This window comes from Podarcis melisellensis (assembly GCF_964234715.1).
Source record: "Podarcis melisellensis genome assembly, chromosome: 5".
Taxonomy (NCBI): domain Eukaryota; kingdom Metazoa; phylum Chordata; class Lepidosauria; order Squamata; family Lacertidae; genus Podarcis; species Podarcis melisellensis.
In genome coordinates, this window is record NC_138537.1 from 90,706,313 (window position 1) to 90,732,216 (window position 25,904).

Here is a 25,904-nt window from a genome sequence, read left to right on the forward strand (position 1 = left end):
GCAGTATTGGGATGCTAGAAATCTGTAGCTTGGTTGGCCATGTTAATCATGACAAAAGAAAGAAAAAACCGCAATGTAAAATCACACAGAAAAATTTTGTGCTCAACAGCGCCATCTGGTGTTGCATGTTTAAACAAATTTAAAACACTGCTTTTTGACTAATGTAGCCGAGTCCATACCCTCAGTCAGAATGCATCCAAAAGAAATCAAAACCATGCATTAAGTTTTCAATATACCAAGCTATCATGATTCACAGTTCTCACCTTGAGCCATAAACTCAATCTATTTCTAGTCCCGAATCAGTACAACCATAGTCACAAGTCCGTAAACTCCAAAAAGTTAGGACAGGATGAGCTAAAATAAAAATAAAAATATTTGCTTCTCCTAACCCAGGAAGTATTATTATTTTTAACCCTTAGCACCAGCACCCGTAGCTTTTTCAACCAAGATTTCTGCACACTTGCTACCCAAAATTTCACCATACATATACTTGCCACAGTTTCCATTGATGGATTAAAAAACACAATGCTTTACTTATTAACTCATGAATATAACCCAACAAGGTAGTTCATGGCTTCTCTGGTAGATCATAGCTCATCATATCGTACACTAACAGCAGCACCATTTTTAAAATAGGTTTATTTTAGGAGAGCCCTACTAAGTAAGCAGATACATCCCCCTTCAGACCATTATCAATATGCATAGTTTTGCTAATTTTTCAAGATGTAAAATACTGAGATACCATTTAAAGTAAGACTACATTAACATAGCACAGGGTGAGAATACCTTTTATTATTTCCAGTTGCTCAGCTTAACTGAATTCCACATTTCTCTATTACTGCTTTGAATATATCACCCCAATCCTGCTTTCTCAAGAAATTGCTTCTTAAATAGAGAACTATTTTTTAAAAGTTTTAATTTTTTTTAATTTTTTTATTTTTAAAATTGTACACTCTTTACACCAGAGGATTTTACAACCCAAATAAACCACAATACTGTACAAACAAGAACATGATTTTGCTTTTCATTCATGTTAATCTCCTTCTTTTAACTCCTTGTTCTTAACCTCTTAAATCACATATATTTCCAAATGCCCTCCTATACCTCCCTTCCCCCGGTTCCCATTACCTCCCTTCACTCATCAACCTAATATTGTTTCCCATTGTGTTAACAAAAGTTTGTATTTGTTGTTCCATACATTTCATTTTATTGTCTTGTATCCTTGCGCATTCTACCTACCGCATATTAAATTTAAGCTCCAAAACCAAATCTTTCCATCAACTGTTTTTTATGTCTTTATTTAGGAATGTTGCTAAATAAAAACTAAAGATTATATGAAAAAAATCGGAAAAAACAACAACCAAATTCTGTGTTTCTCCTCCTGTCGTTTATCATTATCGTTAACTTTTCAGATAAGTGTTTACTCTCCATGCAAACATTTCAGCAAATACCGTATTTTTTGCTCTATAGGACACACTTTCCCCCCTCCCAAAATGGAGGGGAAATGTGTGTGCGTCTTATGGAGCGAATGCAGGCTCCTTGGCTTCAGCAATAGCAACGTGAAGCCTCCGAAGCGCAGAGAGAGAGCTCCCCCCGCACTCCGGAGGCTTCGTGTTGCTTTCGCTGAAGCCACCAGAAGCCCCTGGAGCGCAGCGCCAACTCCTGGTGCGCTTCGGGGGCTTCAGGCAGCTATCCACAAGCCTTCGGAGCGCAGCAGGAGTTCCCGCTGCGCTCCGAAGGCTTGCGGATAGCCGTCTGAAGCTTGGAGAGTGAGAGGGGTCGCTGCACACTGATCCCTCTTGCTCTCCAGGCTTCGTTTCACTGGAGAGGCACTGCACAGTTTTCCCTCTCTGCACAGCGCCCCTTTAGTGAAGCCGGAGAAGAAATGGAAGGGGCTCCGTTTCTCCTGCCGCTTCGCTGAAGGGGCGCTGAGCAGAGAGGGGGAGAATTTTTTTCCCCTGCTCTCCCCCTCCTATGGTCCGGTGCGTCCTATAGAGCGAAAAATACGGTACATTAACCAGTTCCCAGAAAATCAGCAGACTCTTCCAGATATACCAGGTACAAGCGATGCCAAATGGGTAAGTTCACGACCACGTGGTATCACATTCAGTTGAGGGCGTACAACCTGAGCCACAGCTAAATTCATTTCCTTACAGTTGGCTTTAGCAGCCAGGATGACCTCTAAACCTGTCCCAACCAAAACCTGGTACAAATTCCAGGTTTCCAGCAACTGGGGCGAAATTGTGATTTGACATTCAAATAAGTGATTTCAAATACGAACTCAAATAATAAGAATTCAAAAAAGTGGGACTTTTTTATTTTCCGGTGTGTTTTTCCCCCCAGTGAGAGAGCGCAGGCAGTATATAATTTCTAAAAGAAGCAGATATGTACGCATGTATTTTTTTTATTCAAGGGTGACCAGTTCATAATAGTCCCTCCACACCCAGCCTCTTCCATGTTATAATCCGGGCACAGGCAGACTTCGGCCCTCCAGATGTTTTGGACTACAATTCCCATCATCCCTGACCACTGGTCCTGCTAGCTAGGGATCATGGGAGTTGCAGGCCAAAACATCTGGAGGGCCGAAGTCTGCCTGTGCATGTTATAATCACTCATACGCCACTGGTCTTCCTGCTGGTCTTCCTGCTTAGAGTATACGTTGCAGTGGCAGCAATCCCACTTGCTGTTCTGGCTTCTGGGATAGCTGCGCAGCCTGCATTCGCTCCATAAGACGCACACACATTTCCCCTTACTTTTTAGGAGGGGACAAGTGCGTCTTATAGAGCGAAAAATACGGTACGCCTTCTGCATGGAGTCCCTGAATCCCGTCAGAATTTACTCGAGATTTTGCTGATCTCACTGACGCTGCAATTATGGTCTCAGCGAGAGCAGCTCAGCCGACATAGCCCTCTGGAGACTGGGTGGGAAGCAGCGGGCGGGTTTTGTTGCTTTGGCACAGATCACAACAAGAGTTTGCTTTCCTGGGCTCTCCCTCCTGCTGCCCCATACACTCGCCTTGCTCTTTCTTATCCCACTTTCAGCCCCAGTGTTTCTGCCCCCTCGCAGCCCCCTAGTCTTGCTCTTTCTCCCGCAGCCACCAAAATCCCACACGCGGGTCTGTGCCAAGTCTGTGCTCTGCCAATCAGACCCCAGGGCCCAACCTGAACTGTATGTAACCCGAGGTACCACTGTAAAGTTGTGGCCTATTTGACCCATTCATTACTCATTCCCCTGTCTGGTTTTTGCACTAAATGTAAAAAAAGAAAAAGGTAAAGGACCCCTGGACAGTTAAGTCCAGTCAAAGGCGATTATGGGGTTGTGGCGCTCATCTCACTTTTAGGCAGAGGGAGCCGGCGTTTGTCCACAGACAGCTTTCTGGGTCATGTGGCCAGCATGACTGAACCCCTTCTGGCGCAATGAGACACCGTGATGGAAACCAGAGCGCACGGAAACGCTGTTTACCTTCCCGCTGAGGCGGTACCTATTTATCTACTTGCACTGATGTGCTTTCAAGCTGCTAGGTTGGCAGGAGCTGGGACAGAGCAACAGGAGCTCACTCCATCGTGGGGATTTGAACCGCTGACCTTCCAATCAGCAAGCCCAAGAGGCTCAGTGGTTTAGACCACAACGCCACCTGCATCCTGGTTATTTTTCTATATCAGGGGGTCACAGGGCCCTGCCATGCAACTATTGACCTTGTGAAGTGACCCATGGATCAAGACTTGATTTTAAGTTTCAGTATTCTGAAAACTGGGACGCGGGTGGCGCAGTGGTCTAAACCACTGAGCCTAGGACTTGCCGATCAGAAAGTCGGCGGTTCGAATCCCCACGACGGGGTGAGCTCCCGTTGCTCGGTCCCTGCTCCTGCCAACCTAGCAGTTTGAAAGCACATCAAAGTGCAAGTAGATAAATAGGTACCGCTCCGACGGGAAGGTAAACGACGTTTCCGTGCGCTGCTCTGGTTCGCCAGAAGCGGCTTAGTCATGCTGGCCACATGACCCGGAAGCTGTACGCTGGCTCCCTCGGCCAATAAAGCGAGATGAGCACCGCAACCTCAGTCGGTCACGACTGGACCTAATGGTAAGGGGTCCCTTTACCTTTATTCTGAAAACTAGACTGGAAGGGAGCTATATTAGGGTGAAAATGCTGAGAAGTTGCATTTTCTCCTCAACTGAGGCCAAAAGCAACTTGGTGAGGGTTAAGTGGGAAAAAGCTGTAGTAAATAGTCTCTCAGCTCTGCTGCTCTGACCCAATTCAAGTTTCTTCTTTCTCTTTAAGGTTTGGACAGTAATGGAGGGCAGTTTTTTTTAAAGGAAGGAGATTTCACATGCAGAGACACTTCCTCTTCCTTCTAAACCTGGAGGGTTGATGGCAATGTGGGGAAGGAGCTGGAGGAAAAAACCTTTAAATGTAAACAACACTTGTAAACAGGCAGAGAACCAGTGGGCACCCCCTGGAACCAGCATTGCTGGGTCGTATTGCGGGGGTGCCCCTTCATGGCTGATTCTTCGGCGATCAGCCTTCTTTATGGTCCAGCTCTCACTTTCATACATCACTACTGGGAAAACCATAGTTAAAGCCATGGTTTTCCCCATAGTCATGTATGGAAGTGAGAGCTGGACCATAAAGAAGGCTGATCGCCGAAGAAATTGATGCTTTTGAATTATGGTGCTGGAGGAGACTCCTCCTGAGAGTCCCATGGACTGCAAGAAGATCAAACCTATCCATTCTGAAGGAAATCAGCCCTGAGTGCTCACTGGAAGGACAGACCCTGAAGCTGAGGCTCCAATACTTTGGCCACCTCATGAGAAGAGAAGACTCCCTGGAAAAGACCCTGATGTTGGGAAAGATGGAGGGCACAAGGAGAAGGGGACAACAGAGGACGAGATGGTGGGACAGTGTTCTCGAAGCTACCAGCATGAGTTTGACCAAACTGCGGGAGGCAGTGGAAGACAGGAGGGCCTGGCGTGCTCTGGTCCAGGGGGTCACAAAGAGTTGGACACGACTAAACGACTAAACAACAACAAATTGCCAGGGTGACAGTATGGTCTGTGAGCCAAGCCCTGAGATCAGAGGTTTCTGCTGGGTGTTCAAATCATTTGTTGCAGGTGTTGCTGACAACCCATCAGCTTGCGATGCAGACAGAAAGTGATGGAGCCAGCAGTCAATGGAAGAGGGTTACTGCGTTCCTTGGAGACCGGGGAAACTGAACTGGCGAAGAGACAAATGCACACGCAATCTGTTAATTTGGAAAAAGGCAAACTCCGTTTTTAATACAAAAAGAGAATTTCTAATAATAACTTGAAGAAACTTTGAAAGAAAGAAACGGGGTGGGGGGAGCCTCTGGAAGGTATACTGTACAAATATGCATTGCCTTTTTCTGCAAAATAGTCCATAGAATATTCTCTGTGACGTCCTGGAGATTTCCTTCAAGAAAGGCAGGCTCTGTAGGTGTGTTTGGTTCAGCAGGAGCATGGGGGTGGTCCTTGATCTCCCCGTACCCCAAGGATGCTGGTTCTGCAGGAATTAAAAACCCACCGTGTTATTGTTTCCGCTGCCCCTCAACACCAGAATACACTTCTGTGCACATTTCTATCCCAGGGCGTGTGGTTCTTATTTAAGCTACTGGACTCGGCTCGAAGAACATTATCTGGAAAGCCCTTCTGCTCTTAGCTATTTGTAAGGTGCAATCCTACACCCAGCTGAGGGGCCGCAAGAAGCAACGCCAGGGCCGCTCAGGTGTGCTGGTCAGGACGCCCATGGAACGTATTCTGTGTTCTGCCTGTGATGGGGCAGGTGTGTTCCAGGTGGTGTTGGCAGCGGGGAGGGCATGGCACCACAGGATCCTAAGCTTCCATGTTTTCTGACAAATGCCCAACCAGTGCCTGAAATAATGCCAGCCCTGGGACTGGTGTGGTCAACTCCCTCCCACCATAGTCCAAGGACGAGGGGAAGCTGCCTCCTCACACACACACACACACACCCCAACAATTTATTCAATACCAGCAAACTTTGCTACTTCATTGCTCTTAACATCTTGTGCTTGAGACGCGAGGGTCTGGTTGGAGCTACAGAGGCAGAGCAGACGAGCGCTCTTTGTCCACAAAGCAGACTTCAAGTAACTTGTGATACGGTGCTGGTTCTGCTGTTGCCGTTCTAGCTGCTCCTGCAACACAGGAGAGGGGATCTGGAATCAGTTGCTTTGCCCTGAATGCATTTTGTACTTAACCCCCCCCCCCAAAAGCTTGCTTGCAAGCAGACACGCAGTGGATGTCGCCAAGAGTTAAGAGGAAGCCGTCATCCTTACTTTTCCACATCCAAAACATGGCTGTCCAGGTCTGACAGGACAGCGCAAGCTTCAGCAAAGGAGAAGAGTAAGAGAACGGAAGAGAGGTGAGTAGTTGTAAGCACTAGCCCAGAACTTCCCAAACTTGTGTTTCCAGCTGTTGTTGGACTACAACTCCCATCATCCCTAACTAAATAGGAGGCATAGGCAAATTCAGATGTTTTGGGACTACAACTCCCATGATCCCTAGCTAACAGGACCAGTGGTTAGGGATGATGGGAATTGTAGTCCCAAAACATCTGGAGGGCCGAGTTTGCCTATGCCTGCTAAACAGGACCAGTGGTCAGGGATGGTGGGAACTGTAGTCCAAAAACAGCTAGAGACCCAAGTTTGGGAAACCCTGTACTAGCCTGTCTGTGGTCTTTCATTCTCCATATGCTTCCTGCTGCCAGTCCAAATGTCCAACCCAAAGAACAGCCAAGTTATATGGCCTGACCCCCTTCCCACACCATTCATTTGCAGAAACCTACCTTGGCTCTAGAAGCCAACATTGGAAGGTGCTGTGGCTACTCTTTTTCTCCACCTGAAAAGATAGAAAAGAAATCATCTGCACTAGCTTCGAGGATCAACCTCTACTTTCCCCTTATTCTTTCAGGAATCTACTCCTCCCCCAGACTCATCTCCTCCTGCCTCCAACCATCAAACACGTCCACCGTAACCCATGAAAAACGCAGCCTATGTCCACTTAACCCCAACAAAATCTCACACTACAGTTATGGACTTTCAGGCTGCCCAACCCATTAGCATGCTGACTGCACAATAACCATTGTACTTACCAGTTGGAAGCTGATGGACGCCTGTCGTCTGCAGCAGAGAGCTTCATACGTGGCCCAGCATCCTGGAAACCCCACATGTCTGAAGGGTCTAGGAGGTCATGGCTAGTGAAAGGTCCACGGTGAGTGGAAGCCATCACCATAGCTGTTGTCTGGGGGGTGTTTTCTCCTCCGTCAGTGCTAATGACTTCTGCAAACAAAGAAGGCCTCTCTACACAACCACTCTGATGCAATTAATGCACAGTGTCCAGGAAGCAAAACGTACACCGTTGAGACATGTTATGTGTGAAATACGGTTCAGGCCCAACAATGGAACCATCGGGGTTCTAAGATGGGTACCCGGTAGAAAGTCATCCCATTTCCATTTCGATATTACCTAACAAACACCCCCCCCCCAGAAGAACCATCAATACGACCTATAGCAAGTGAGTTTGGAAAATAAACTGTGTGGAAATAAAAATATCAGCTAAAGCCTTTGTTTTTTGAAATATCTGAAAAGAAAAGAAAACGCTCTCTTGTGACGCAGTTTTTAATCGGGATCCGCCATTATGAGACAGACTATGTTGCGAGATTAATAGTCATAGGAGGAGGCGAGCCATTACTCTGTTATCATGTTTGTATTCTAAGTCTGACTTGGCAAATCTTCCCTTGAAGGCTAATTTATGGTGCAACTTGTCTGGGAAAATTAATGATTTTATTTCATTGGAACTGAGAAAGATGGCGTCTGCCACCTGAGGAGGACTTTTGGATCAGCGTCTGAAGATTTATTGCAAACAAAAGACTTACCAGCTTTAAATAAAAGGGAGAGCCTTACAAAGTTCACACAGAAGCATAATATTGCTTACTTTAACTTGCCTGTGGAAACAACTCAGGGGCTATTAAGAAGAAAAAGGATAACAACAAGAAGATTGAAAGATGGGGCTGGTGAACAGTAAAAGCAGCAGAAATATGAGATGATTGGACCCTACTGAACTCGAAGCATGGGAACCCCCAACAAAAATTTATAATTTGGCAAAATATTTGGACTTTATGATATGTATTGGTATAATTTGGAATAATTAATGTGATATGATTGGATTGTTAAATGGAATACTTAATAAAAATTATTATTAAAAAAAGAGAAAGTAATCTCATTTCCCACATCGTCAGATTGGAATAAACATCAAACTCTCACCAAGATGAAGAGAAGAGTTTGGATTTGATATCCCGCTTTATCACTACCCAAAGGAGTCTCAAAGCGGCTAACATTCTCCTTTCCCTTCCTCCCCCACAACAAACACTCTGTGAGGTGAGTGGGGCTGAGAGACTTCAGAGAAGTGGGACTGGCCCAAGGTCACCCAGCAGCTGCATGTGGAGGAGCGGGGAATCGAACCCGGTTCCCCAGATTACGAGTCCACCACTCTTAACCACTACACCACACTGGCTCTCTGATGCTTCCATGCATCTCGGATGTCCCAAACGAATTGATGGTATAGCCTGAAACTGACCCAAATGTCCTTATCAAGCCATGCTTTCCCTGAAAATAAAGGAACAGAGGGAACATTTTTCGCTTAAACTCCTAGTCATGTTTGGTGTCTATGTGGTCTCCTTTCTGATCTCAGTGGGAGGGTGAGGAGAGGGCCTCCCCATCTTAGGCACTTCCTTCAGAGTGAGTCTCACTCTCTCCCACCCCTATAATTACTGAAGAAAACAAGATACAAAAGCCGCTTGCAATCCATTTGTGTATAGCTGGCCCCAATTCTCGAGTGAGTCACTGGTGGCAATTTTAATTCTGATTCACTGTACGCAGGCACACAAAGTCGCATCTTTCACCAACACTCGGGGGGGGGGGTGTGGTTTGTTCTTCAATAGGCATCAGTGTAGCACCATCGGAAAATTTTAAGGCCAGATTGCTTGTGCCTGGTGGTCTCTTAGTGTAGGTACATTGAAAGAGAGAGAGACTAAGAGAAGAAAATAGGACCACCAGCCAAACATTATCTAAGACAAAGCTGACAATTCCTGTATAACGGGTGGTGCTGTGGGTTAAACCACAGAGCCTAGGACTTGCCGATCAGAAGGTTGGCGGTTCGAAACCCTGTGACGGGATGAGCTCCCATTGCTCGGTCCCTGCTCCTGCCCACCTAGCAGTTTGAAAGCACCTCAAAGTGCAAGTAGATAAACAGGTACCACTCCGGTGGGGAGGTAAACGGTGTTTCCATGCGCTGCTCTGGTTCGCCAGAAGTGGCTTAGTCATGCTGGCCACATGACACGGAAGCTGTACGCCGGCTCCCTCCGCCAATAAAGCGAGATGAGCACCGCAACCCCAGAGCCGGCCACGACTGGAAGTTACAAGGGAATTCTTTTACAGATAGGTAGCCATGTTGGTCTGCCATAGTCAAAACAAAAAAAATTCCTTCCAGTAGCACCTTAAAGACCAACTAAGTTAGTTCTTGGTATGAGCTTTCGTGTGCATGCATGCATGTGTTTATCTGAAGAAGTGTGCATGCACACGAAAGCTCATACCAAGAACTAAGGGAATTCTTTGTTAGCTCACTCAGGTGAAGTTCCGGAGAGGCTTCCTGCATTCAAGCATGCGCTCAGCCAGTGTACTTATACCCCTTCACTGCTTTGAACAACATCAGCAATGGATACTAAAATCATCTGCCTCAAAAGATAGACGCTGTTTCTTTCCTGCTTTGCACAGGTAATTCCTACGGCTCCTTAACCAGGTGTTAAGAGATAGAATGATGCAACATAGCAAACAAGTCATTTGTCGCAAGGCCAAAGTTCCTCTCACAATGCTTAGACGCTCCTGCGGCGCTTTTTCAAACTGCTTTGACCTTTTCGTTGTTTTGCTTTGTTTTCAAAGGCAGTCAACAAGACTGCTGCTCGGGGGTGTATTTTTACAGCTCCCTGTGAGAAATGGGACGTACCAGCCATGTTAAATTTATGTCAAGCTGGAAAAGGAGGATGTCTACGGGGTGCGCCCATCTGCTGCACAATGAGTAGAGCTGATATGGCAAGTCTGTGCCTCTGCTTTTGATGTGTGTTTCCGCCATCAGTCAGGTCGCAACTACACAACGGTCTGGGTTGAAAACATTTGCACATTTCAGATGAGACAGTTGCATTGCATCAATGTTGTGTGAAGCTGCTGTCCACCCCCCCCCCCAAGTGTGAGCCCACCCCCAGGGTTGTACTGTCCCTGAAGACCCCTTAAGGTTGAGAGATACCACATTTTTCACACCATAAGACGCACCTAGTTTTTAGAGGAGGAAAACAAGAAAAAAAAATATTCTGAACGAAACAGTGGATGTATGATTTTTGTGGTTCATGCTGTGGCCACAGACATGTGATTTGATGGTGAGTTTGGGGTAGCCCAATGCAAAAATCCTGAAAATCCATGTGGATCCGTGCCATTGCAGCCCCACAAAACAGTGGATGCATGATTTTTTGATGCAGGCTATAGCCATGGATATGCTATGTGATCTGATGGTAAATTTGGGGCGGCCCAGTGCAAAAATCCTGAGGATCCATGTGCTTTTACCTCCCCCCTCCCAGGCAGCCTCCTTTATTATCTAGAGTCCCTTATCCCTCCCAATCACTTGCCGATCAACTGCTCAGCGGCTTTGTTTCAACACCCCCTTCCCTCTTTCTAAAAAAAAACAAAAGCATGATCTGCTTTTTGCTTTATCACTAATCGAAGGAGTCTCAAAGCGGCTAACATTCTCCTTTCCCTTCCTCCCCCACAACAAACACTCTGCGAGGTGAGTGGGGCTGAGAGATGTCAAGAAGTGTGACTGGCCGAAGGTCACCCAGCAGCTGCATGTGGAGGAGCGGGGAATTGAACCCAGTTCACCAGATTACGAGTCCACCGCTCTTAACCACTACACCACGAGCAGGTTTCGAGGTGGAGCAGGTATTTGACCACTGTTAACAAAACAGAAGGAAAATGCCTTTTAAAGAGATTTGCCCTTGGGCAAAGCACCAGGGAGAGACAAGTCATTACCTGGTGGTTTTTTTATTCCATACTGCCCCAGCCTGGTGGGCTCCAATGAGCCACTTCCGTTTTTTACAGTAAATTCAATTTGAATATTGCCAGCTGGCTGGACATTTTGTATTTTAGTTCCCATCTTTAATAAAGACAATCGAGATGTTCCTCCAAGACTATTGCCCAAGAAGACTTCTTGATGTTCCCCCAAAAATATATACAGGACATTACTTCCTTTTAGGTAAATTAGGATAAGGGGTTGAAGACAACCAGGTCTAGCTCCAGGCAACTTTTGCAAGGGACATGTTTGATTGGTCCTGGTAATCACAATTTGGCTTAAAATGTAATGCGAATCAAGCTATTCTCTAACATAAATGTCATCGTTCAGGAGCTTTCCCCTTCATGCAGGTGACACGGCCCTATTATATCAAGGGGCACCATTTTTTAGAAGCAATAGGTTTTGTTGCTAAAACCACAACTTGCTGTGTGCAACAATCTAGGGGTAGCTCTAGAAGAGACAAGCTGGATATAATCCAAAGTAAGTTCTTACATAAGGGACACAGGTGGCGCTGTGGGTTAAACCACAGAGCCTAGGACTTGCCGATCAGAAGGTTGGCGGTTCGAATCACTGCGACGGGGTGAGCTCCCGTTGCTCGGTCCCTGCTCCTGCCAACCTAGCTTAGTGGCCACATGACACGGAAGCTGTACGCCGGCTCCCTTGGTCAGTAAAGCGAGATGAGCGCCGCAACCCCAGAGTCGGCCACGACTGGACCTAACGGTTAGGGGTCCCTTTACCTTTACCTTTAAGTTCTTACATGCACTGCTGAGTCCCAAATAATGCACCCAATATACAATTAAGCGGAAGTAGGCTGCCGTTCTCTAAATGCACGCATTCATAAATCCGTGATTCTATACTAAAGAACAAAACAAAAACTGCCTAATGTGAGACCTACATTTAGCAAAACTCTTTCGGACCTGCAGAATAAAGAAGCTTGGGCACAATGTTGTAACTTTCAAAGCAGAGTTACTAAATTTCCTCCATTACATAATTTTTTACAAAACATGCCAAAATGGATTTAGGATTCTGAAGAATTCTAAGTCCTCTGTCTGGTATATTAAATCTGAACGTGAAAGAGCTGCTTATCAATGGGAAATAACACCCTGTTCTGTTTAGACCTGGTTTAGACCTCTGCTTAGATGGCAAACTGTGAGCATGCAGTTATTTAACGTGACAACAATGGATTGCCTGCTTAGGTAAACTGGGCCAGGTCCAAGACAATGCCTTCTTTTTACATATTCTTCACACAACTCAGCTAGGAAATAGATTAGTTGGGGAGTTTCAAAATTAGATGGCTGTGCCTTGCTTGTCTTTGTGAGTTACACTGTAATGGGCAAGAAAATGTCTGACCGAACTTCGCCCCCCCCCCCAGGGTTGGCACTGTTTATCCCTATGTACACATTGATGGGACGCGGGTGGCGCTGTGGGTTAAACCACAGAGCCTAGGGCTTGCCGATCAGAAAGTCGGCAGTTCGAATCCCCGCAACGGGGTGAGCTCCCGTTGTTCGGTCCCTGCTCCTGCCAACTTAGCAGTTCGAAAGCACGTCAAAGTGCAATTACAGTGGTACCTCGGGTTAAGTACTTAATTCGTTCCGGAGGTCCGCTCTTAACCTAAAACTATTATTAACCTGAAGCACCACTATAGCTAATGGGGCCTCCCGCTGCCGCCGCGCCACTAGAGCCCGATTTCTGTTCTCATCCTGAAGCAAAGTTCTTAACCTGAAGCACTATTTCTGGGTTAGCGGAGTCTGTAACCTGAAGCCTATGTATCCTGAGGTACCACTGTAGATAAATAGGTACTGCTCTGGCGGGAAGATAAACGGTGTTTCCGTGGGCTGCTCTGGTTCGCCAGAAGCGGCTTAGTCATGCTGGCCACATGACCCGGAAGCTGTACGCCGGCTCCCTCGGCCAGTAAAGCGAGATGAGCGCCACAACTCCAAAGCCGGCCACAACTGGACCTAATGGTCAGGGGTCCCTTTACCCTTACCCATTTATCAAAGCTATATTAAGGATGATTTTGATTATAATAATCACTATTACTGTTTACCTGCACAGGTCCTGTAGCAGGGTTGGAGAGTATCTCCTCCTGACTGCCCCTCTATTCTCCAGAGGCCTTTCCTATTCCCTCCCTTTAGCTCCATCCACTTCCTTGTCCTCTCATCTTTATTTCATTCCCCCTCTTTCCACCTTCCTCCTCCTCTCTTTTTCTCTGCTTCTTCCAGCCACCAACCCTCTCCCACACTTTCTCACCTCCTCCAACCAACCTAACTATAGCAGCCTAACTCTCCTCTCCACCTCTCTGATGTAAGTGTTTGGATATGATTTTAAATTTCTAGCTCGGAGGGATACCCCCAGTTTGACTGTCTGGCTTTGTTACTGATCTTTGTGAGCGGCACCGGAGACATTTTCAGGCTGAAGGGGTGTGTGTGAAATGCTTCGTGTTTCTGCCCGTTGTATAGTACAGCGGTACCTCAGGTTAAGTACTTAATTTGTTCCGGAGGTCTATTCTTAAACTGAAGCACCACTTTAGCTAATGGGGCCTCCCGCTGCTACCATGCCGCCGGAGCACGATTTCTGTTCTCATCCTGAAGCAAAGTTCTTAATCCGAGGTACTATTTCTGGGTTAGCAGAGTGTGTAACCTGAAGCGTATGTAACCTGAAGCGTATGTAACCCAAGGTTAAGAACAAAAAGTATGCGGAACAAAAAATATTCATGTCTCGGAACAGTGAGGTTCGCAAGCTCCTGAAAGCACTGAGTTGTGTTCACAGGTTAGCAGAACTAAAAAATAAACTGGACCCAAGAAACCACGTGGAAAGGAGCAGTACTTTCTTGAAGGAGTAATAATAATAATAATTTATTATTTATACCCCACCCATCTGGCTGGGTTTCCCCAGCCACTCTGGGCGGCTTTTGACAGAATATTAAAATGCAATAACCTATTAAACATTAAAAGCTTCCCTAAACAGGGCTGCCTTCAGATGTCTTCTAAAAGTCTAGTAGTTGTTTTTCTCTTTGACATCTGGTGGGAGGGCGTTCCACAGGGCGGGCGCCACCACCGAGAAGGCCCTCGGCCTGGTTCACTGTAACTTGGCTTCTTGCAGCGAGGGAACCACCAGAAGGCCCTCAGAGCTGGACCTCAGTGTCCGGGTAGAACAATGGAGGTGGAGACGCTCCTTCAGGTATACTGGACCGAGGCCGTTTAGGGCTTTGAAGTTCAGCACCAACACTTTGAATTGTGCTCAGAAACGCACTGGGAGCCAGTGTAGGTCTTTCAAGACTGGTGTTATGTGGTCTCGGCGGCTGCTCCCAGTCACCAGTCTAGCTGCCGCATTCTGGATTAGTTGTAGGAGAGTTTGTGGGGATCCCTTTGTAGCAGGCTCCTCTGGGATCCTCAGTGAGGAAATCCGATCACTGGTGTGGGAAGGGGTGGAGAAAGAGGATGCGGTGGGAGCGGGCCGCCACGGGTGTCACCACTGAGGGGGGTGACAAACTGCCGGGTGGCACTCACCTGAGCCACGTGTCTCTCTTGGGAGTGACGCGGTGGCTTGGGCGCCCGCAGGCTCCGTGCTGCCCCAAACGGTCTGCCCACCGCCCACCTGTCAGCTGTAGGGCAGCCGAGTGAGAGGAGGCAAGCAGACTCCACAGAGGCCCCGCCGAGCATCCTGCCCTGGACCGCCCCACCCCTGGGCACAGGGCACACACGTGCCGCTGGGTGTGGGGCATTGCAGCAGCCCTGTGGGGCCCCTTCCTGTCCGCCAGCAGGGCCATTCGAAATGTGAGCGGAGCCGGGTTAGAGAGAAGAAAGAGGGAGGCAGACAGAGGAGGATGAGGAAAGGTGGAGTAGAGTAGACCCAACCCCAGTGGCTGAGGAGGAAGTCCAAAAGGTGACCAAATGCAATTTTTTTGGGTTTCTGATTAATGGTGCCTCCCAGATTCAGAGGCACTGATACAGTTCCCTGCCAAGGGCACAAGGGAACCTAGGTATTCTCTCTTTTTTTGGGAAAAAGTACCATATTTTTCGCTCTATAAGACGCACCAGACCACAAGACACACCTAGTTTTTGGAAGAGGAAAACAAGAAAAAAAATATTCTGAATCTCAGAAGCCAGAACAGCAAGAGGGATCACTGCACAGTGAAAGCAGCAATCCCTCTTGCTGTTCTGGCTTCTGGGATAGCTGCGCAGCCTGCATTCACGCCATAAGACGCACACACATTCCCCCTTACTTTTTAGGAGGGAAAAAGTGAGTCTTATAGAGCAAAAAACACGGTAGGTTCTCGGGAGGACCTTTTTCTCAAATCCTGTCCTAGCAAAAGAGAAACGTATTCTGATTGAGTAAATGTTTGTGAACTTTTTACGAGATTCTCTGTGTGGTTATTTAAGGGGGAAATAGCAGGAGAATCCCATCTGTGTTAAAGCATCCTGGATTACTTAAACAAAAAGGCTAAAACCAGCCCCTCAAAGCTTCCCTTTTAAAGCTGTGAAAAGGATGCACTCTGCTGAACTCAAAGACATGAGGAAGGAAGGATAACATCTAATAAGTATATCCTTCTCCTTGCATCTATACACATCCCTACAAAATTAGATGTGTCTTGTGTTTATTTTTAGACTGTACGCCTGTGGGCAAATCTGTCTAGAAATTGTAGGCATTTTATAAGTAAAAGTTTAAAATACAAATAAAATACGAAATCTAATTCAGGTATTAACAGGCTCTGAAGGAACCAGGTGGCTTCCTGCTTGCTCTTTCTGGCCAAGCGACTTCCTAAACCCAACAAAAGCCATTCCAGGCTTGTTGAAGTCACAGTGGGCCTTTGTTACTTTTGCAAGTCGAGTCAGCTGTCCAGTTCTCCTGTTCAGAACTGGCCCCCCACCCTGAACTAGAACATCCTAAAGAGATTAAGTTTTGCCGGCTGCTATGGAGCCAAGAGGAAAAATGTAATCCTCATTTCAGTGGGCAACATTTTGCAACTCAGGCATCAAATGCGGCGCATTGGTTTTGGATCGCTTTGGTTTTGGAACGGACTTCCAGAACGGATTAAGTTTGAGACCCAAGGTACCACTGTATAATAAATACAAATACTTAGCAATCAGCTGAGACATGAAAAGAGTGAAGTAAGCAAACCTCAGTGGCTTTTGCACTGAGATGGGAAGAAAGGATGAGAAAGAAAGGATAGTATCTGGTCACGAGTTACTACTTCTTCTTCTCCTTTTACATTATCAGTATAAAACTGCAGACTGTTAGATTTCTGAAAAACCTGATCTTGCAGTGCAATCTTATGGGCCTCACTCTCAGAAGCAGCCCAAGGCCCCTAATGACTCGCCTATAAAACCACAGTAACAGTAAGTTCAAGTCTGAAGCAAATTGGATTGCTTCCATTATATACAGTGCAAACGATCAACTCAGTTTTGTTGTAACATGGCTTGGAACCGGGGCGGGGGGCGGGGGGGGGAGAGAGAATCATATTCCAGATACATTAAGGAAATAGCTCAGCAGAATTATACCTTGAAAGCAGTTGCAGATGGCAGTTTCAGATATCTATACATATATGCGTAATTTGAGAAAGCGCTCACACAGAGCAAATATGCAAATGGTTTTTAAAAAGAACAAGCCATTTTAGAAGTGGCTATCTTTAAAGAAAATCCACATATTATTTCACTATATGCCATATATATATATATAGTCAGGAATGCAGTACTGTTTTCAAAACCACAACCTGTTCTGGAATTTGCTATGTTCAGGAAACGGGCTCACGCACTTGTCAAAAGAAATCACTGTCAAATCAATTATAAAACGCATTTTAATATGCTGCAAGTTCACTTCCCAGTACCATGATACTGACTATTGGCTGCAAAAAAACCCCCCTCAAATCGACATAATCCAAAACAGCTTTCCTCCCTTTAATAGAAGTAACCTTTTTTGTTTCTTTTAGGAGAACCACAATTCAACTGCTTTAACAACTTTGCACTGAACACAAGAACACTGGTCCTCTATTGACATGTGCATTTCTACAATATATTTTGCTTTCAGACTGAAAGGGGAACATGTGAGAGACTGCAAGCACAAAAACTTGATATTCAACATTCCTTCCATGGAGGCACAAAATAGAAAACAAAAAAAGTATGTTTCTGTTAAGGAAAAGGTAAAGGGACCCCTGACCATTGGGTCCAGTCGTGACCGACTCTGGGGTTGCAGTGCTCATCTCGCTTTATTGGCCGAGGGAGCCGGCGTACAGCTTCCGGGTCATGTGGCCAGCATGACTAAGCTGCTTCTGGCGAACCAGAGCAGCGCACGGAAACGCCGTTTACCTTCCCGCCAGAGCGGTACCTATTTATCTACTTGCACTGGCATGCTTTCAAACTCCTAGGTTGGTAGGAGCCGGGACAGAGCAATGGGAGCTCACCCCATCGCGGGGATTCGAACCACCGAACTTCTGATCAGCAAGCCCAAGAGGCTCGGTGGTTTAGACCACCGCGCCACCCGCATCCCAGCAGACAGAGCCATGGATATGTGGACTGGAGGCAGAGGTTCCAAAGGCCTCAGTCCACCTCTAGCCTCTGTTGGGGGAAGTGTCTCACTTAGGAGCTGTCCGTGGTGCTGCAACACATTGCCTGGCCTGCCTTGCCCTGCGGAAATCAGACCCCGAGCTGAAAAACATTCCCCAATCCTCCTCTGCTTCCACTTCTGGAAGAGTGGAGCTTCAAGGCAGAGGGTGGCATTCCGCTTTCTTTCAGCTTTTCACTGCAGAGCTACAGTTGGCATGAAGCACAACGGTCACCCTTGCCAGCTTTCCTTCCCCCAGAATCATCTCGAGGGGGTGGGGCTGCCTGAAGCTATCACAACAACACATCTGCTCTGTAGTAAAAAGTTAAAAGGAAAGAAGGTGCAGGGAATCAGGGGAGGCTGCTGTGGCGCCATGTCCTTGTGCCCCATGGTTCAGCCCCCAAGGATGAACAGAATGCTTTGTATACGTAAGTGGCTTGTAATGTTGGAAGCATGTGGTAAATCATGAAGATTTGCTTTGGATCACGTTTGGTGGACCCAGCAGTCAAAGCCCGGTCTTCTGACTCAGATTAAAGGTGTAACGAGCAGATGCAATATGTTATGGCTTAAAATGGGTATCTTTATTTTGCTAACGAGGAATTGTCGGATCAAGTTTACTGATACTCCACATACCTTCAAATAAAAAAATAATAATTGATTTTATTATTTATTTTTTATGCACCACCTTGTCTCCGACGGGACTCCATAATAATAAGGGGTAAAGGAACCAAAAAATTGCAAGGAAGTGTAAGAGGAAGCAGCACGTTTTTCTTCATTAAAAATGCAGGAAAAAATTAAAACCAGAAACTCTTAAGGATTCTCTAAAAGTCGCTTTAGGAATCATACTACCCTGAGACACAAATTTTGCAAACTCATTCAGTAAAGCAGTTAATTTCATGACCCGAAAGGCTGTATGCTACTCTAAAGACCATCCTGGGATGGAAGCAATCAAGGGGCAAAGAAATCCGCTTCGTTTTTTTCTCTACAAAAATTACACAACAGTAACGAATGCAGTATAGTTTCTAACTCTTCCCTAGCACTTTGGCAAACAGGATTTCGCATGGAATGCCATTAAAATGTCCTCCTGAAATCTTACACATTCCTTCCAAAATAGTTGAGGAAGAACATTACAGCAACTTCATGTAAATGCATTCCTATATTTTGGAATAAATAATGACCCTAAGTAATTAGCTCCTTGTGGAGCCATAACACCCCCCAACTGTAATGTAGAACAAATATTCTGGGCAGAGGCAGTTTTTGGGTTATTGTTATTGGGTTCTGCTCATTAGTATATTTGGTCCATTGTGCTAGAAGATATTTTGCCTTATTCAAGTTCAAGTTGGGGGTGGGCGGGACGGAATATAGTACCGATAAAGCAGAAGTATAAAAATTGTTTTCCAGGGAATTATTCTAATCAATGCTATAAGACTCTTCACACATTAAGTATTGCAAATTAAAAATATCCTCCAAAAGTGAAAACAGCAGCCAACAAAACCCAAGCTTTCCTTTCTACCGAAATGAAGCGAGCTTATAGCCTAAGCAATGTTAAAGTCACACTTCCAGGAACAGCAAGCATTTATTAAAAAAATTATAATAGATACCTATATATATATGTATGTGTGTGTGTGTTTATATATATATATACATACACACTCCACACACCCCTACAATATGTACAAGTGATAAAACTGCCTCCAGTTTAGAATTTACACTGATATCCCACTCCTCTCCCCCCAAAAAATTTTTATTATTTTTTTCCAAATATCTTAAATACAATACAGCTTAACAATACTATTTTCCCACATCCCACTCCTGTAGACCAAGCAAAAGCTGAATTGCTGGTGATGTAACACTAACTTCCTACCAACCCTGGTTATCAAAGCCAGAGCCTGCCACAGAAATTCACACTCCTTCCTTGGGATAAATCATCTGCCAGACCACACGATCCCCATTCGTACTGCAGTCCTTCCCTAGGGCAAAATCTCTTTCCTCTTCGGTGGGAGCAAAGCAATTCACAGTCATCAGTGTTCACAACAGTTAAATGCTGAAAACATTCACTAGTGGCGAAAGAAACTCATATCTCCCAGATTCCGCGCATGATAGTGTCCGTGCTGTTTCCAGGGTGAAAAACTGAACAAGCTTTCATAGCTGGTCACTAATTAAACTGATTCAAGTGTTAGGGTTTTTTTATTCCTGATCCATAACATGGTTGAGCAAAATTACTAGACTTTGAGCTGATAGCAACACTGTTCCAATGTATAGCTCTGCACACAAATGTGTTCCAATAATTACCTGAGAGGCTCAGTATGCTTACTGAATACAAGCGGGTATATATTGGTAGATATATGAATAGATAGCAGAGAGAGTTTTTAAAATAATTTGGCACTCTCAAAAGAGGAGCAATGTTTTTAAAACCAAGCCCTCAGCTGTTCTTACTCTAGCAAGTTTCTCAAAGGAGTCCTTTATCCCCACAATGAATGAGAGCTGAACACTCGTTGCACAAATCTGTCCCAATTACAGTTGAGGAATTTCCAAAGAATAGCGCCATAGATGGATAAATATTCCCTGTGCCTGGCTCACATGCCTTTTAGATGTGCGGGAGCTGACCTGAACACAGATAATGCACAAAAAGAACTAACTACTGGAATTTCCAGGCCTAACCCAGAGTGTCTCTTCCATAGATCTGTGTCCCGAGAGTTTCTTTAAGATTTTGTGCGCTGCTGTTATGAAAGACATACAAATCACTTGAAAGGAGAGAGAAACTCAATTTCCATAAAACAGAACTATGTATATTTTCCAACAATACAAACCAAGGAGGTTTCAAACTTCCATTTGAACCCAAGTACCAAATAAAAAACAGATGAGACGTTTCCACCGATTTTTGGAATCCTGTTTAAATATAAACACTTTTCTTCTAGAGAAGAAATTGCGGTGTTCTTAGCAGTTAAAAGAACCCTCTGTCATGACGACACAATGAAAGATGTTCAGTTACTGATCCTTCCATGGACATATTACTCACCTGGCGATTTCATGTAATATTGCTCAATATCAGACATGTCCGTATTCAGTGCGCACTCCAGATAGCTGAGGATAACTTTTCTACTGAAGTAGTACCTCATGCCCATTAGAAAGAAGGGCAAACAGCAGGTCAGCATCAAGGACTTGGTCACAACAAAGCACATTACTATGGAGATAAGGAAGAGAAATAAACGATACCTGTCAGAAAAGAGAATTCAGTGTTGATTTTGGAACACAAACCCAAAAGTCACAGATATTATACAGCAAACATTCTCTGCACAATGCATTTCATTTTGCTTATGGAACAGGTCTTTTAAACAGTTTAAAAAATGTGCTGCTTTGTTCACTTAAGAGAGTCTTCTAGCTTCAATTACTTTTTAAAACACATCATCTCAAACGAGAGGCCTGTACAATGGTTATAAAAACTTGAACTGCACATTCCTCCCCCCTCCCAGAATGGCTGTAAGGAGGAATCTGGGATCCTCCACTTCTGTTTTAGATTAACCTAGCCCCCCACCCCATGTAGTTTCAGAACAGTTGGATAAAAATAAATTCATGGATTATATTTTTAAAAATGTGGTTGTCTAGCTTGTGGCAAAGACTTTCCCCCTAAGGGTCTGAGAGCAAACTGGGAGCTATGGGGAAAACTGAAGCGGGGTGGACTTTATGACAGATTAGTCAATCCTGAACACTTTAATCTCCAGTTACAGGTAGGTAGCCGTGTTGGTCTGCCGTAGTCGAAACAAAATAAAAAAAAATCCTTCCAGTAGCAACTAAGTTTGTTACTGGTATGAGCTTTCGGAGGTATCTGAAGAAGTGTGCATGCACACGAAAGCTCATACCAATAACAAACTTAGTTGCTAAGTCCCTAAGATGCTACTGGCTGCAAGAAGATCAAACCTCTCCATTCTTAAGGAAATCAGCCCAGAGTGCTCACTGGAACGACAGATCCTGAAGCTGAGACTCCAATACTTTGGCCACTCATGAGAAGAGAAGACTCCCTGGAAAAGACCCTGATGTTGGGAAAGATGGAGGGCACAAGGAGAAGGGGACGACAGAGGATGAGATGGTTGGACAGTGTTCTTGAAGCTACCAGCATGAGTTTGACCAAACTGCGGGGGGCAGTGAAGGACAGGAGTGTCTGGTGTGCTCTGGTCCAGGGGGTCACGAAGAGTTGGACATGACTAAACAACTAAATAACAACAAAGGTGCTACTGGAAGGACTTTAATCTCCAGATCCACCCATCAATGGCTCTGTTTGTGCCAGAATATGACCCCACTCAACCCTGAGGTTTTCAATGGAAAAAGGGTTGCCCACCGCTGCTAAACTGCTATTTTCACAGCTGGGTTGACATATTCATGGAGCTATCCACCACAACCCAAAGGTCTTGTTCCTGGCCAGTCACTGTCAGTTGAGACCCCACAGGACTGCACATGTGAAATAATGGTTTTAAACACCACCATGCCTGCTTTTACACTTGTTTACACTGAGTTGCACTCGCCGTTTTGCCGTTCCCTCCATTTGAAGAGGTCCCTTTAGAGTTCTTCGCAAACTCTTTTGGTTTTAACGCCCCCAAAATATTTCGCAGCATCAGCAAACTTGGCCACCTCACTGCTCACTCCTAACTCTAGATAATTCATGGGCAAGTTAAAAAGCATATTGTCAGGGAACTGCCATCAGCTCAGAGGCGAGAGGTGGAAGGGCAGTTGTGTTCTTGCGAAGCAGTTCTTCCTCTGGCGAGGAGGGAAGCCCCGCCTCCAGTGGGGAAGGGGCGCAGGGACCAGAAGATTCGAGGGAGAGCCTCAACACCGGGCCTGAGCAAAGGGGAGGGGAGGTAAGCCCCCCTTTGCCAGCGCCCACATTGCGCAGTAGGTTTGCACGCAGAGAGAGGAGAAGGATGGGGGTCACACGACTTATGCTGGGGAAGGTATAAGGACCACCCACTCCCAGATTCTGCTAGCGACTGAGCAGACATGGACTTGCGACGCTCTGCACTGTAAAATAGTTTGTACAGATAATAAAGACTGGAAAAGACAGGTTGGAGTCTTGTCTGTTTGCTCTTGAGCCACCACACCACCACCTGACACATATATACCATGGGTAGGCAAACTAAGGCCCAGGGGCCGGATCCAGCCCAATCACCTTCTAAATCTGGCCCGCGGACGGTCCAGGAATCAGCGTGTTTTTACATGAGTACAATGTGTCCTTTTATTTAAAATATATCTCTGGCTTACTGGTGGGGCATAGGAATTCATTCTCTTTTCTGCTTTTTTTCAAAATATAGTCCGGCCCCCCACAAGGTCTGAGGCACAGTGGACCGGCCCCCTGCTGAAAAAGTTTGCTGACCCCTGATAATATACCAATCCTTGGGAGACTCCACTTTTACAACTTTCCATTCAGAAAACTAACTGTCCATTAGTCTTCGCTTCCTGCAACTTAACCAATTCCTGATCCACAAAAAGAACTTTCCTCTTATTCCTTGACTGCTAAGGTACAGTGGTACCTCAGGTTAAGAACTTAATTCGTTCTGGAGGTCCGTTCTTGACCTGAAGCACCACTTTAGCTAATGGGGCCTCCCGCTGCCGCCGCCACACGATTTCTGTTCTCATCCTGAAGCAAAGTTCTTAACCTGAGGTACTATTTCTGGGTTAGCCGAGGTACCACTGTACCTTTTTGAAAGCCTTAAGTCCATTGTGTTCTAAAATCATTGAATTGTAGAGTTGCAAGAGATCCCAAGGGTCATCTAGTCGAACGCCCTGCAATGCAGGAATCTCAGCTAAAGCATCCATGACAGATGACCATCCAATCTCTGCTTCAGATGACCATCCAATCTCTGCTTCAAAAACATCCAAGGAAGGAGATTCCACCACCTTTCAGCGGAGTTCCACTGCCAACTGGATCACCTCTAGCTATCAGCTTGTGGACACTCTCAAAGAACTCTTATAGGTTTTTGAAACAGGACTGGCCCTTGCGTGTTGAGGTGCCCAAGCCACCCTCAACTAAAACACAATTCACACAGAATTTTTGTTTCAGGTTTTTGGCATAATTTATGGTCAATTTGTGAATGGGGTTAACTGTGCCCCTGAAGGACTAGGTGCGCAGCCTGGGAGTCATTTTGGACTCACAACTGTCCATGGAGGTGCAGGTTAATTCTGTGTCCAGGGCGGCTGTCTACCAGCTCCATCTGGTCTGCAGGCTAAGACCGTACCTGCCCACGGACTGTCCTGCCAGAGTGGTACATGCTCTAGTTATCTCCCGCTTGGACTACTGCAATGCGCTCTATGTGGGGCTACCTTTGAAGGTGACCCGGAAACTGCAATTAATCCAGAATGCGGCAGCTAGACTGGTGACTGGGAGTGGCTGCCGGGACCACATAACACCAGTTCTGAGAGATCTGTATTGGCTCCCAGTACATTTCCAAGCACAATTCAAAGTGTTGGTGCTGACCTTTAAAGCCCTAAACGGCCTCGGTCCTGTATACCTGAAGGAGCGTCTCCACCCCCATCGTTCAGCCCGGACACTGAGATCCAGCGCCGAAGGCCTTCTGGCGGTTCCCTCATTGCGAGAAGTGAGGTTACAGGGAACCAAACAGAGGGCCTTCTCGGTAGTGGCGCCCACCCTGTGGAACGCGCTCCCTTCAGATGTGAAGGAAATAAGCAGCTATCCTATCTTTAAAAGACATCTGAAGGCAGCCCTGTTCAGGGAAGTTTTTAATATTTAACGCTGTATTGTTTTTAACACTTGATTGGGAGCCGCCCAGAGTGGCTGGGGAAACTCAGCCAGATGGGCGGGGTACAAATAAATTATTATTATTATTATTATTATTATTAGGCACATCTCTGGCTCTCTAGATATCCAAAGGTCATTCCTAGAGTGTAGCACCCAGAATTGGGCACAGCAATTAAAATGAGGTCTGACTAGTGAGGAATAAAATGGAACTATTGCTTCATGTGTCTTGGAAACCCTGGTTCTATTAATACAGCCTAAAATGGCATTAACCTCCCCCCCCCCCGCCGCATCACACTGCTGACTCATGTTCAGCTTGTGATCAGCTGCAAAACTGAGATCCTGTTCAAATTTACTATTGTGAAGCTAGCTAGGTCCTCTCCCAATCCTATACACATGCACTGAATTATTTTGCTTTGCCATAACACAGGGGTTTGTATTTCTCTGTTTAATTTGATTTTGTTTGTTTCAGCTCAGCTTTCCATTCTATCCTGAACGCTTAATTTATTCCAACATGTTTCCCTCTCCGTTTGACGTCATCTGTAAAACTTGGAAGGAGAGTTAACACCTCTGAAAATCTAATTATTTGTTATTAAAAGAACTTAAATGCAGCCTTTCTGATTTAGAATTTGAACCACCCAGAGCAGCTAAAAAAAAAAGTGTAAAAACATAAAAGCGTGAGTCGTAATTAATAACTGATAGATGGAGTAGCAAACAGCAACACCCCTACAAAAATAACCTCAGCCTTTATATATATTTATATGAGAAAGTATCCCTCCTAGCTTCAGGATCATTCAGCCACATGGAATTGTCTACTAAAGATGTTTGGTTTTTTTCTTTTTTGGCTTCTGACTTAATGTCTGCTTTTCTGTATTAATCTGCATTTGTGCCCATGTGTTTCTATATTTGAAAATAAACAAACATGTTTTAAAACAAACACACACAGAACAACAACAACTGAAAGGGTGTCAGCAGGCAAAAAAATCTATTAACATAAAATAATATTGAGTATATTACAGAATGTCAACAGCAGGGGTATGATATACTGGGGAAGGGGGTTCCAAAGGCTGGGCGCCACCACTGAGAAGGCCCTGTTCCTTTCCATCTGGACATCTTCTGCAGATGACCTCAGTGAATGGGCAGCATCATTAAAGGTTCCTTTGGAGTTTGGGGGGCAATTTTGAATTGCATTTGCAAACAGACCAACAGCCAGTGCAATTGATGTCAAAGAAGAAGTCAAAGGCACACTGTGGCATTTGCCTCCTAGGTGGGTCATAAGGAAAGGGTTAAATGAGTGTGAAGTGATTGGCCAGTGGGAACCCAAGGGGAGGAGTTAGATTTAGAGTCAGCGTTGTGTGGAAGTCAGTTGAGAGTTGGGAGTTGGAGAAGGAAGAGGGAGGATATGTCTGTGGGTTGGTCGAGTTGTGTTGTGAGAGAGTGAGAGGAACTGTTAGGTGGAGTCAGATAGATAGTTG

The 25,904-nt window shown here is 45.5% G+C and overlaps 1 protein-coding gene across 5 annotated transcripts in view; it reads right to left on the reverse strand.

Annotated features, from left to right (window-relative positions):
- NAT8L (N-acetyltransferase 8 like) overlaps positions 1 to 25,904 on the reverse strand; it is a 39,945-nt gene that overhangs the window by 7,239 nt on the left and 6,802 nt on the right. The window contains exons 2-6 of one of the 5 annotated variants that reach the window (XR_014168483.1): positions 20,704 to 20,868; positions 7,123 to 7,309; positions 6,817 to 6,869; positions 6,035 to 6,166; positions 5,247 to 5,517 (exon numbers count right to left, since the gene is read on the reverse strand). Coding sequence is in view for 2 of the 5 variants with exons in the window: in XM_081911876.1 (XP_081768002.1) it covers positions 6,824 to 6,869; positions 7,123 to 7,309; positions 20,704 to 20,868 (398 nt within the window). In the remaining 3 variants the exon portion in view is untranslated. Of the gene's footprint in view, positions 1 to 5,246; positions 6,167 to 6,816; positions 6,870 to 7,122; positions 7,310 to 20,703; positions 20,869 to 25,904 lie in introns of those variants that run through there. The other 4 variants (XR_014168484.1, XR_014168485.1, XM_081911876.1 and 1 more) reach the window with 4 other exon arrangements.